The 12,458-nt window shown below is 40.1% G+C and overlaps 2 protein-coding genes across 5 annotated transcripts in view; one reads left to right on the top strand and one right to left on the bottom strand.

Annotated features, from left to right (window-relative positions):
- LOC103824290 (complement C1q tumor necrosis factor-related protein 7) overlaps positions 1-12,458 on the top strand; it is a 395,389-nt gene that overhangs the window by 106,891 nt on the left and 276,040 nt on the right. Inside the window, exons 28-34 of one of the 3 annotated variants that reach the window (XM_030238747.2) lie at positions 204-293; positions 1,068-1,181; positions 2,682-2,816; positions 4,550-4,672; positions 5,243-5,301; positions 5,760-5,937; positions 6,941-8,504. In XM_030238747.2, coding sequence (XP_030094607.2) covers positions 204-293; positions 1,068-1,181; positions 2,682-2,816; positions 4,550-4,672; positions 5,243-5,301; positions 5,760-5,937; positions 6,941-7,129 — 888 coding nt within the window. In that variant the 3' untranslated portion in view covers positions 7,130-8,504. Of the gene's footprint in view, positions 1-203; positions 294-1,067; positions 1,182-2,681; positions 2,817-4,549; positions 4,673-5,242; positions 5,302-5,759; positions 5,938-6,940; positions 8,505-12,458 lie in introns of those variants that run through there. The other 2 variants (XM_050973475.1, XM_050973474.1) reach the window with 2 other exon arrangements.
- The window catches only part of FBXL5 (F-box and leucine rich repeat protein 5), a 34,488-nt gene continuing 31,614 nt past the window's right edge, over positions 9,585-12,458 (bottom strand). Inside the window, exon 11 of one of the 2 annotated variants that reach the window (XM_050973482.1) lies at positions 9,585-12,405. In XM_050973482.1, the coding sequence (XP_050829439.1) occupies positions 12,350-12,405 (56 nt within the window). In that variant the 3' untranslated portion in view covers positions 9,585-12,349. The remainder of the gene's footprint in view (positions 12,406-12,458) is intronic. The other variant, XM_050973481.1, reaches the window with a different exon arrangement.

The following is a 12,458-nucleotide window of genomic DNA, read 5'->3' as shown; positions in this document are numbered from 1 at the left end:
TCCTTTAAAAGACAAAGAATTATGTCAAACCTCAATGGCAGTAAATCATATCAGTCTTTGATACAAATTCTAAAATGAGCTAGCTGCTACTGTACTGAGGTTCTGTCATTGAGTGGAAACAGCAATATTCTTCACATCTGGTATAATAACACTAGAGCATTTTGAATTAAAGGGGTGACCTGCTCTGTTTTGTTTTCTTGCAGGAACTGGTGGCTCGATATGTTGCTTTGATTCCTTTTTTGCCAGACAGTGTGTCATTTGCTGGAATTTGTGATTTATGGAGTACATCAGATGTAAGCAACATATTAAAAAGAAGTTCTTTATCCTCTTGAATGAGATAGAACATCCTAGTGGCCGTGTTTTTAGAGGGAGGTGGTACTAGATTAGCTCTTGAGATCCCTTTGGACCTAAATTATTCTGTGATTCTGTTATTGTGAGGAATATTTTTATTTGAGCCATTTATTTTAAAGAATAAGGACCAAAGCTTGAAAGAAGTTGCTTATTCTGATGTGAGCCAAAAGTTTTATCTTTGATAGGTTGCAATAAGCTAAAAAGATGTTAGGGCTTCAAAGCATCTCCTTTTTTTTCCTCAGTTATAAACCAGTCCATAATGTCATAGACATGCACAAGTGAAGGGATGCTGACTGATGGAGACTTTACCACTGGAATTAAAATAGGTCGTTGTCATTCCAAGGAACTACAGAAAAGACATTGGAAGTAGTGTGAGCAATAATGGGATATTCAGTATTCTGTCACACAAATGTAATTTAAAGAATAACAGCAGTCATTGTTTATCATAGATGAAGTTTTTATCATCTCAGAACTTTTCTGAAAAAGGGTCTTTCTAAAATAGACAAAGACCCTGCTTCTTGTGATAAGATCTCAGATCTCATGTGTTCTCACACCATTCACTTTTCATCCTCTGTGTTGAAGCAGTGACCAATAAACAGTAAAGATCAGTTGCAAAGACCTGAGAGGACTCCTTGTTTCAGATGTGTTAGGAAACATTATCAAATATTCTAAGTTGATAGAAAAACCTTTTTTTTTTTTTTTAATACCTCAATTAGCAATTTCTTTATCTTCTGGCGGGAGATGAGGAAGAACACGCTGTGCTCTTGTGTAATTATTTTCTTGGAATGGGCAAAAAAGCCTGGCTTGTCATTGGAAATGCCATTCCTGAGGTAAGAGTATTCTTTCATTTGGCCTAAGTATTAACTTTATTTTGTGAAGTCTTTAGCCCCCAGCAATGGATAATTGTTTCTTGCTGGGATGCTTTTCCAGGATATTGTCTAAAGATAGGTGCTGGGCACTGATGCTTTTCTGAGAAGTAAATAAAAAATTGAAAGTATATATTGGTATATGTCTGGGTTTTTTTTTTCCTGGTCCTCATGCTTAAACTGGTAGTAGTTGTCATCATAATACAGTACCAAACATCTGTAACCCTTGATTTGACTTAGCTTCTATAAATGGTGTATCCAGGACAAACTGATGGAGACAGTCCCTTCACAGCATCTCAGTCATGGATACACAGAGTCTGAGTTTGTGTGGGATTTGGTACAGCTTCAAGGAGAGGCCAAGGGGCATGCCAGGGATTCTTAGAGGTCACACACATCTGCTGAGTCTCTCTCTGGCTGATGGCAGAGCTGCAGCAATAGTAAAGGTAGATGGGTTCAGGCTGGACAAGGGCCTCTCCCCCTGCCCACTGTAATGCAGGCAGGTGAGATGTCTGCACTGCCTTGGGCTGCTTGGAGCCATTGTGGCAGCAGCTGGGCTCAGACTGGCCCAGAACTGAAACACTGAGCTTGTTTTGCTGTGTGGGAGATGCCTTTGTTCTCAGGGAAGCACTCAGATTGCCAGCTAACCAATACTGGTCTTTTCAAACAGGTGGTAACTGTTTATAATGCAAATTTAACATACATATGAAAAGTCTGTTTGGTAAAAATTTCTGTCTAAGCTAGTTTCTTAAGCACAAACTGCAGTGACAGGAACAGGTACTCAGATACATTCCTTCCCCTCAAAATCTGATGTAGATGCTAGTCACTAATAAAACATTTTGTAAGGAGGAAATTTATTCCAGATACCTGGGAAATACAAGGGATGACAAGAATACAGGAGAGCAGTTTAGGGATTCCTGATAGAGAATTAAAGAGAGCTGGGAAATTCCTTATAGAATTAGAATTTCCCAGCTCTCTTTATATCTCTATCAGGAATCCTTAGGGATTCCTGATAGAGATATAAAGAGAGCTGGGAAATTCCTTATGTGCCTGAGAGGGAAGCTGATGGCTGAGACACAGAGTGTGCTGCCTAGATGGGAGTCCTTCAGCTCAGAGGTTGCCCATGGATGAGGGCTGTGGCAGTAGCCAAACAGGATGTGTTGATACTGAAGTGCATCTGGTAAACATTCCTGTATGTGGAATTCACATCTATTTGTAGCTGAGACAAGAGCTTTCAGACTCTGTATGTTAAAAATGGCTCGGAGCTCTGCATGTCTGACATTTCTCTCCCACATTGTTATATAAGTGTTGAACTGTAATGAACCTGTAAATTCTTCCAAGCAGTTTGCCCTAAAAAGCACTATCAAACTCAATAGTAAAAATTTAGTATTGCAAGGAATACAAAGCATACTGTCCTTGCAGCCAGTTTTCAAACATCTTTCTCATACTTTTTTTTTTCCTTCGTAGGGACCAACTGCATATGTATTAACTTTGGAACAAAGTCAGTATGTAATCTGGAATCCCAGTACTGGATGTTTTTATGGGCAGTATGATACTTTCTGCCCCTTACAAAATGTGTACTGTCTGATCAGCTGTGATAATGTAAGTGTGCCCAGTCTTGTCACATTTCTATACACAAAAGAGTTAATAACTTGTTTCTTTTTTTGGGCTTCATTTGCTCATCATTGTAAACACGATCAGGCTATCATTTTTTAGAAATTTTGTAAATCTTAAGTAGGTTTTTCAGCTACTTTAAATAAGAAGATTTTTTTAATCAGCATTTAGGTGGATCAAGAGATCTGTTAGTGTAATTTTCTTTACTGAGTTTTACTTGCATGTTTCCCAGAGTGGATGGCCTAAGATTACAACTGCTTAGGTGAGAAGTAGTTATTCCTCAGAGATAATAGTTTGCAGGTGAAAGTGACCGAAAAATGAGAAAAAAAAAGTATAAAGAGTCACTTGAGTTGCCCACGTGACATTAGGCACAGCCTGAATGGTTCGATGCACACAACACAGAGCTGGCACCTCAGGGCACAAAAACAATACTGATTTTCTGCTTGGCTTCAAGTCCTCCCATTTGTTTGAAAATACACAAGTAATACTGGTGCATGTTCATAATGTATTATTCATTGTGTGGCTGTAAACTCTCTTGAGATTGTGCGGTGAGAGAGGAGATTGCAGAGCTGTGCTGCTCTGGCCAGGTGAAGGAGGAGCCACAGGCTGGGAGCTGAGCCTGTGCTGGGAGGCTCAGAAACCCTGGGAAGTGTCTTGCCAATAGCATTCCCTGACTTGGTTGGAAGCCAGACCTCCCACATTCTGGGGACACAAGCAAGGGCATGATAATGAGGTAGAAAGATGTGTGAAAGTCTGAAAACAAGAAAATGGAAGGCAAACTTAAAAAATGAACCCTAGGGTTTATTTGAATGGAAACTGGAAGTTGAGTTTAAGTTTGCTCCTCAGTTTTTTAGAATGCCATGCATTATGAGTTTTGTTTTGTTATTTACTCTTCTGTGTTCTATTCTAAACACAGATCCTAACTTTAGATGAGAATTTAATATTCTAAAGCACATTTATTTTAAAAGTGTCACTCCTTTCACTGAAAGCACTTTGGGGAGTGGTAGAGTTGTTTGGTTTGGTGTTTTTGTAAGCAGTACTAAACCTACAGTTAAGAGAAATGTAACTCAGTTGTTAATTGCTGGCAGAAGCAACTAAGGACTTACTTGAGCACTGACTCAAACTGCAGAACACAGCAACACCTTTCAAGGCACCTAATTCCAGTCTCAGTGAGACTGAGTACTCTCAGCTAGGAGGGCCACACCAGCTTACACCCAACTAGGGGGGAACCAGCTGTCCTAGAAGGCTCTGCACAGAGCCTCCGTTACAAAGGTCACATACATTTACATAAATTTTGCAGCCTTAGAAATAGTTATTTAAACGTTGTTAGAACAAGAATCCTGCAGTGCCTGCACGCTCCAGGCACAGCGGCCAAAATGAATGTCTGTAAAGAAGGGGAGTGCAAGACATGGGTTCCACTTGCTGACAAAATGTGCACAAAAGCTGTGACTTCTGTCTCTGCAGTCTCTGCTTGTATTCTGTAAGGTACCTTAAAAAAGCAGTACTGTTGGGGTGCAGCAGCTACCAGGCATCGCAGCCTCTTGGAGGAATTTAATCAGAATTCAGAAAGAATTGTGCAGCAGTCCAGAGAGGTGGAAATGCAGCTCAGAACAGCAAAAAAAATTGCTACAGGAGGTTAACATTATGTAGTATTTAATTGCTATGTGTTCCATAGGTGTTGATTATATGCTGAAAGCTAAACCAGATTTGCTTTCCTGCAGATTTGGTTTAATATGCAAGAATATGATTCCCCAGGAAGGATGTATTTTGACATCAGCAAACCAAAACTTTGGAAGCCTTTCTTTTCAAGAAGTTTGCCATTCCCTGGTCTTCGCAGCATTCAGGTATTGATGGATCTGTTGCTAGCTCCAAAAGAAGGGCTGAGACATCACAGACTTGGTATAAAGAAGCACATACTAAGTTCTTTGGTTAAGTACATTTACGTAATAGCATTAGTTTTTAAAAAGATTTCCTAGTTACTCCTTTAAAAAAATGAAAGCAGGAATACTGAAAAAAGTTGATTTTATACAGAATTAATGTTTTTGTCCTCTATCTAAGATCTCAAGGCAACAGTGAAGTAAATGGAATAAATCTTTACCACATATCTAAAGCAGTAACTCAGTATTATAAAGAAAAAGTAAACTTTTGTCTCATGGCTAAGAAGGTATTTTTTTCAAGCTGTATGAACATCACTAGTAAAAAGCCAGAAATTTCTGTAAAGTTATAAAAGGTATAAGCAGTTGAAATTTACTGGGGGAAAGAACCCCTAGAATTACACACAAATATCTAGTTAAATTTTTATCACGTCTCTGTTAAAGACTAGGTTCTTTTTGCATAACTGTAAACTTCTGAAGTTACATTGTTCTATGTTTAGAAGAAATTGCACGTTTTAATACTTATTTATTTATTGCAAGCCTGAAGAACTAACTTATGAGCATTCGGATAAGGCTGCTGCACTGGAACTGCAGAGCAGGTAATGCTACCTCCAGAACAAGTGCCATCAGTGCCAATACCAGAGCATTCCTGGGTATTCATGCCTAGCTCATAAAAATCTGCTTTCAGTGCCAGGAGAATGGCATAAAAAATCAGAAGCTATTGTATCAGGGCTTTTAAAATTCTCTTTTTTCAGTAGAGATTGCCAGGTAGAAAGAACTAATCAGTCATTGCTCTACCATTTCACAAAGAACAAAATGCTGTGAGGGGATAAGAGGAGAGGGTGTAAACTGGAAGGGGTTGTAATTCAATGGCTTTCCATGCAGATACTGACAGTGTAGACATTACTACACAGCTGTGTTGGCTTTTCTGCACTTCTGGTGAGCAGTAATTTTACCTGAGGTCATGTGCAGTTCTCAGAATCTGTAGTGTCTGCCAAGAGAGATCAGTTCAGATGTCCAATACTAGAACTGTAGTAATCAGTCTATCTTACTGCAGGATTGAAAAAATATTAAAGGATAAGATTATGGAATGGAGACCAACGCGCCCAACCCGTTGGAACAGATACTGCACCTCCACCCTCCGTAACTTTTTACCGCTGTTGGAACAAAATCAAGGCAAAGATGTAGAAGATGACCATCAGGCAGAGCTGCAAAAACAGCTGGGAGATTACAGGGTACACTGTGAACAGAAATGGCTTGTGCATAGAAGCAAGAAATCCCTAGGTTTTCATATTGCCACTCTATGGTATAGAAGAGTGTCCTAGGCTGGTTATTTCTTCTACTGCCAAAATTCACAAGAGATTTAATACCAAAGATAAACCATTGTACTTAGTAATAGAGTGAAGCAGTGATGATCTGGTTTATTTCATTTGTATATTGAAGATAAAACAACACTGCACCCAATTAACTTTACAGTCTTATGTTAAGCAGAAACGTGTTGCGGCACAGCAGCCACTGCTGCCACTACATCAACAGCAGTGCAGTCTCCCACCACCAGCTGCTATGGGGCTGATTGTTGCAGCTGCTCTCAGGGTCAGTAGGAACCTGCTGCTGGTGCTGAGTAGTGCTACACACAGTCTTCTTACAGGTGCAGAAGCCCACACAGCATGCTTTTCTTCAGTTTTCTAGTCTTTACTTTACTCTCTAAAGACAGAAGAAAATTGACTGATGTGTTCACTGCAGCCACTGGTGCACCTGTGCATTACTCCAGGCTGTTGGAAGGGACTTTTGCTTTCCACATGGAACACCTGCGACAGTTGGCAGCTCTGGCCAGCTCCAAAATGAGTTGAGGTTTCGGTTCCTGTTGAGCAGGAGACATTTGCACTCAAATCCCAAGCCAGGAGAACAGAGTGATCGAAAACCAGCTGCAAGGCTAAAAAGCAATGAAGCTCTACTATACATGTTCTTTAATATAAATCTATTCTGGTGGATTCTAAAGAACTTCACTTTGAACTTAAACCAAATTAGAGAGGAAAAATGGCAGAAGCTTGCCTGGAGTATGTGAAAAAGGGAGGTGATAGCAAAATACAAACATAGGTTCTTCTATTGCATCACCTCAGGCTGGCAATAGATAAGATAATTTGTTTTACTCAGCATGTAAATTTTTTTAAACTATGTATTTATTCAGGTGCCTTCATCTTTTCTTCTTACATATTTTTTTTCTCTTTCTTTTTCCAGGTCTCTGGATTTCCTATTCATATGCCCTATTCTGAAGTGAGACCTCTAATAGAAGCTGTACACAGCACAAGAGTTCACACCATTGATGTTTCCAATGTTGAATTTGCTCTGGCTGCGTATATTCATGCTTATCCCCAAAATGTTCTCTCAATATGGATTTATGTTGCTTCACTTGTGCGAAATAGGTAGTATAGACCAGTCTGAATACTGCAAGAAATTTATAATAGGTGTAAATATGTGATTTCTCTCACTGCTGAACTATTCCAAGTATGTTAAAAATGAAATGAGAACATGATTTTTAGTAGCTTTATTTGACCTAAAACCACTAATTGCTGGTAAGGAAGAGACTGACAGCATAAATTTACAGTACTAATAGGTGATTTTTATATAGTCCTTTATAGTTCCCTGTGGGACCTCACACTCTTTAAGCATTACACATCTCCACATAAGTGAGAGTGCAGAGTAAAATGTTTCCTTGGTATCGCTGTAGCTCATCACTTTATCTACAGATGTTCTTCCTCTTCAAAAGACACTTGTAAATAAAAAAATTTCCTGTACCTCAGTTCCAGAATTTTTAGCTATGAATAAATTTCATATACCTAAGAACCATCAGTAAAGAGACCATATTTCAATTTTTGAGAGGCTACTTCATATCGTGCTCTGTATTTTATGTCTGTATAATGCCAGCACCATTTAAAGGTGAAAGACATTTTCTTAAGAAGTTAAAGATGAAGGATTTAATAAATATTTTTATTAAACCTTAAGCAGAAGCTCATTCCTTTTATACAAGAATTTATTTACTTAGGAGTATGAAATCCTTGTCTGCAAGTTAGAAAACTTGCAAGTAGAAGATTTTCAGAAGAATAGTTAACTAAAAAACCAAATTCATTTACTAGTATACAAGTAGTGCTGTTAATACTGATATACATATCCTTTTCCTGCTGTTGTCTTGCTAGACTCTTCAAGTAAAAATGACAGTGGGCTGAGCTTAGGAAGAGTGTTCAGAAGGACCCTGAACTTGCCTTCATTGAATTCCAGATGGTTCCTTTCTGCCCATCTCTCCAACCTGCCCAGGGCCTTCTGAAGGGCTGCACAGCACTCAGGGGGCCCAGCCTAAAGCTCCTCACAGCTTTGTGTTGTCAGTGAACTTGCTGAGGACTTGTCTGCACCTTCATCCAAGCCACTGATGACTAAGTTAGTCCAGTATTGAACCTTGGGGGACACCACTAGTGGCAAGCCTCCGACTAGATCCTGTGCCCCTGACTACAGACGTCTGGGATCTTCTGTTCAGCCAAGTCCCAATTCACCTCACTGTCCACTCATCCAGTCCAATTCCTGACCCTATGAGGAGGTTGTGGGAAACACTGGTGAAAGCCTTGCTGAAGTCAGGGTTCACAGTCCACTGCTCTCCCTTCACCCAGCCAGAGGAGTTGTTTCATCATAGAGAGAAAGTGGGTTGGTCAAACAGTGAATCCATGCTGACTATTGCTGATCACCTTCCTGTCATCCATGAGAAGAGATGGCCTCCAGAATGAGACACTCCATTACCTTTCCAGGGACAGAGGTCATGCTGACTGGACAGTAGCTCCTTGGGTCCACATTCTTGTCCTTTTTGAAGACTGGGGTGACATTTGCTTTCTTGTAGTCCTCAGCCACCTCTCCTGATCTCCATGACCTTTCAAAGATGATCATGAGTGGCCTCACTTCAGTGTCTGCCAGCTCTCTCAGCACTCATGAACTAGCTCAGAGTCAGAGTCTGTTGCCACCCTTCTACAGGACCCACTAGAAAGTACATTGTCATCACATGATGCTGTGCTGAACACTGATGGCATCTCCCAGCTTTATTCCACAGTGCATCTGCAGCTCATTCTGTCCTCAGCTGTGCTTACACTCACTAATGTTTTTTTTACCTTACTCTTCAGTTTAGCATGACCAAGATGGAAACTTGCAGTTTCCTCCAGCTCTGCCTGCACACCAACTTCCCAGACACTTTTCCCTGGAATCTTGAAAGCTACTATGTCACCACGACTAGTGTTCCAAATAAATACTACTCAATTTATCCAGTTAGGAAAACAGGTAAAAATTACTAGCTTGTATTGTCAGTCCTAAAAATTAGGCAGGATAGGAGAAAGAAAATACCCTGTTTGCCTTCTACAGGAAGGCAAAAGCAGACACCTGCGCCTCCTCTGCTGTAGAAAAAAACAGCCTGCAACTGTGCCAACCATGAGCAGGTGGCCATTGAAGTTTACAACTTGACATGGCTGCACTCATCCCACCACACACAAACATACACACACTCATGCACTACTCATCTCTTCCAGCACACATTTCACTAATCACAACAGAATTTCTGCTCCCTGCCAGTCTCCACTGTCCAGAGAGGAATCTTTTTAACTATCGAAGCAAGGGGGGAAATGCACTGCTGTCTTTCACAGAGTTCAAATTAATGAAAACTGACTTCCTTGGAAGCTATTTCAAAAATGCAACTTAGTAGAGTCATGGGAACCATAAAACCAAACCAAAACCCCCATAAGTTTTGTACAGTTGACAGCTCTGCAACCATGACAACACCCACTCACCTGCCCAACCTCTGCAGCCTTCTGGCATGGCACTCTGAAAGGACAGATATTCAACCCCTGCACACATTTTTTTTTATTGGTGGGAATGTTTTATTTATGTCTTTCAAGCCCAAATACAAAACCAAATGCAAAAGGAAGGTGGCAATTTCCCTAATTTTGCAGTAAAAAGAACAACTTCAGGATGAGAGGAAAGGGGAAGAAACCAGACTCCTAAAGATGTATAATTGTTACCCAAATGCAAACACTAAAATTCAAATTCTCTGCGGAGATTTATATTGTACTTATGGATTCAAAATTAAAAAAGAAAAGTCACCTAACACAAAATAATTCAGTAAAGTACAGTTAAGTGCCAAAATTGGAATAAAGTGGCATTAAAAAAAAAAAAATTGAAGATCTTCCCCATCTTCCCCAAATTATGTAAAATAAAACCCAACACCCTTCAAGCCGAATGAGGTTGTGAGATTGTTACAACACTGTACAGTACACTCATAATTAAGATTCTGAAGTTGTGGGCAGGGTCAGGCTAGTATAACAAGTCTCACTCCAAGGATTGTTAACACAAGATGCGAGCTGTAAGTAAAGTGCATGAGAGGAAGCCTGCTCAGCTAAATGGAGTAGAAGGTCAGACGTCAGCGGTCACTCGCCAGAGCGGCAGCAGGCCCGAAAACCACACTGCAAATTCTGGCATCCACTGGCGGTGTCAGCATGAGGACCTGCACAAAAACAACAGAAATGTGAAAAGAAGAAAAGGCTACTCATTTAGATTCATAACTCTCATAAACTGGTGATTCAGAAAACATCTCATTTTTAACAATGCACTACACTTCATTCAGTACCGTGAAGTCCAAAATGCTGCCGGTACTATCGCGGAGTAAAAACCTCACTCGGAACAGGTATTTTTCAAGAGATTTTTGCTTCACAGCTTAGTCCCATGAAGATAACACATCCCAAATTACACAGAAGTACCCATAAGCAAAACTAAAAGAGCAACTTTACACAAGCTGCCACAGCTTCAGAACTGAGTGGTTTTGACAATGTATTTTTAATTCCCATTTTTCAGATTCAGATGATCATTACCAAAGAAACCATAACCTCCAAAACTATGTCTGTGGTAATGAAATGGTAATGAAGTTTTTTTAGCCTGGAAGTATTTTTTTTCATCCATGAACACTTCATGGTTGGCCAGACTCTCACATACTCTTGACAAGAAATTCAAAAACTATAAACAGAATCACCTTAGCATTGCTGCAGTCGTCAAAAGCCATAAGGCTAAAAATGAGCCATTCAGAAAAAAGAATAAGTTGCAAGCACAGAGAGCAGAAACCAACACTGTAACTCTACCCACCTCCACTTACCTTCACTCACTCCTTTCATGTTAAATGTTAAAAGTGACCATGAGATAAGAAATTATTGTATTTATTCAAACAGGGTTTTATTTCCTGCAGCCATATGCCTGCTTTGAGACCCCTTTACACTCAGGCTGGCTGAGCTCTGGCACCCAACAAACACTGGAAGTGGGCTGCTGAGCCAACTCAAACAAGCTGGTGAAGACCTAACCAGGACAATACAAATTTTCCCCATTTGTATGAGAAACAAATCAACAAATATTTCAGCTGGCTTTAATGTATTTAGAAATTCTAACAAAATCTTTTAATGAACTAGGGCACCATGCCATATCTGGCTTTATTTACCTCCTTCAACAGTAAAGCCATAATTCACTTAATTTCCAAGAATCTGGGATCTTGAAAACAGCTTCCTACTTTATGCCACAGACCAATAAGCAATACTCTACACTGTAAATAAGTTAAGATACGTGAGACTGAATAAAACCTGAAACTAATGAAAGACTACAGTTACAGTATAGTGAACTTTTCACTGGTCAATAAACCCATTTTCCTTTTCACATCTTTTTATTCATCTGAACTACATTTTGATCCTCCATGTCACTTATAAGCTAGAGTTTAAAAGCTTCTTTGTACATCCTTTAGAAAGACTTGGTGCTTCTGAACAGCTGGTTTGGCAGAGCATGTTCTGTGCAGCAGCACTTTCCAAGTTGTAGCTGACCTTCCCCAGCACTGCCACAGCTACACAGCACAGCAGTGATTCTGAAGCAACTGTCACATTTCTAGCAAAATGCTTGTTGACAAAACATACAGAACCACAAGATCCCAACGAAGGGAATTCTAAGTTTAATTTAATATTGTTTTCCATCCTTTCCTTGCTCATTTTGTTATTCCTCATGCTTCTAACTGGAACACACCAACTTCTAGGTCTGACCAATGCTCCATCTAATGCTACCTCCACCACTAGCAAGAGCAAATGGTGTCTAGGGACATGATATAAGCCTATCATGCACACCTTTTGTGCTTTTCCAACAACCCTAACTGTTGCATCAGGGACACTGAAGTCCATTTCCTTCAGTACTTGTTTATGGTTCAGTTGTGCATAAGGGTTTTTAACCTCTTTTTAAACCTCCTTCCACAATTCTCCACAGGACCAAGTTCCAAAAGTTCACTACACTGCATCTGTGTAAAATTCACCCAGTGCTCCTGTGCTCTAACACTGCAAAATTTGGAGAACTACCACTGCACATTCACCTCATCTACTGCTTTCCCAATTCTGTAACGGTCATGCCCCCTTTTCAGCCATCTCATTCCCAGATTGAAACATCCAGCCTTTTGAGTGTTCAGTTCCCTAACTTTTTAGAAGACCTCTTCTGTATCTTCTTTAACTCCAGTGTATACTCTCCTCAGGATGGGGAGACCAAGCCCATCATGTAGTGCTCCACATGTGAGTGCCCCAAGGCTTCCAGGACCATGCACAGCACCCTCTATCTTGTTCTCACCACCCTGACGATGGTAACATTGGTGGCTTTTTTGGCTGCTGCTGCAAATAGGAAAGATCTCAGAATTAGCACCAACAGCTCTCTGAAATCATTA

Source organism: Serinus canaria, chromosome 4 (genome assembly GCF_022539315.1).
Source record: "Serinus canaria isolate serCan28SL12 chromosome 4, serCan2020, whole genome shotgun sequence".
Lineage (NCBI taxonomy): Eukaryota > Metazoa > Chordata > Aves > Passeriformes > Fringillidae > Serinus > Serinus canaria.
This window is presented reverse-complemented; position numbering and strand designations above follow the sequence as displayed.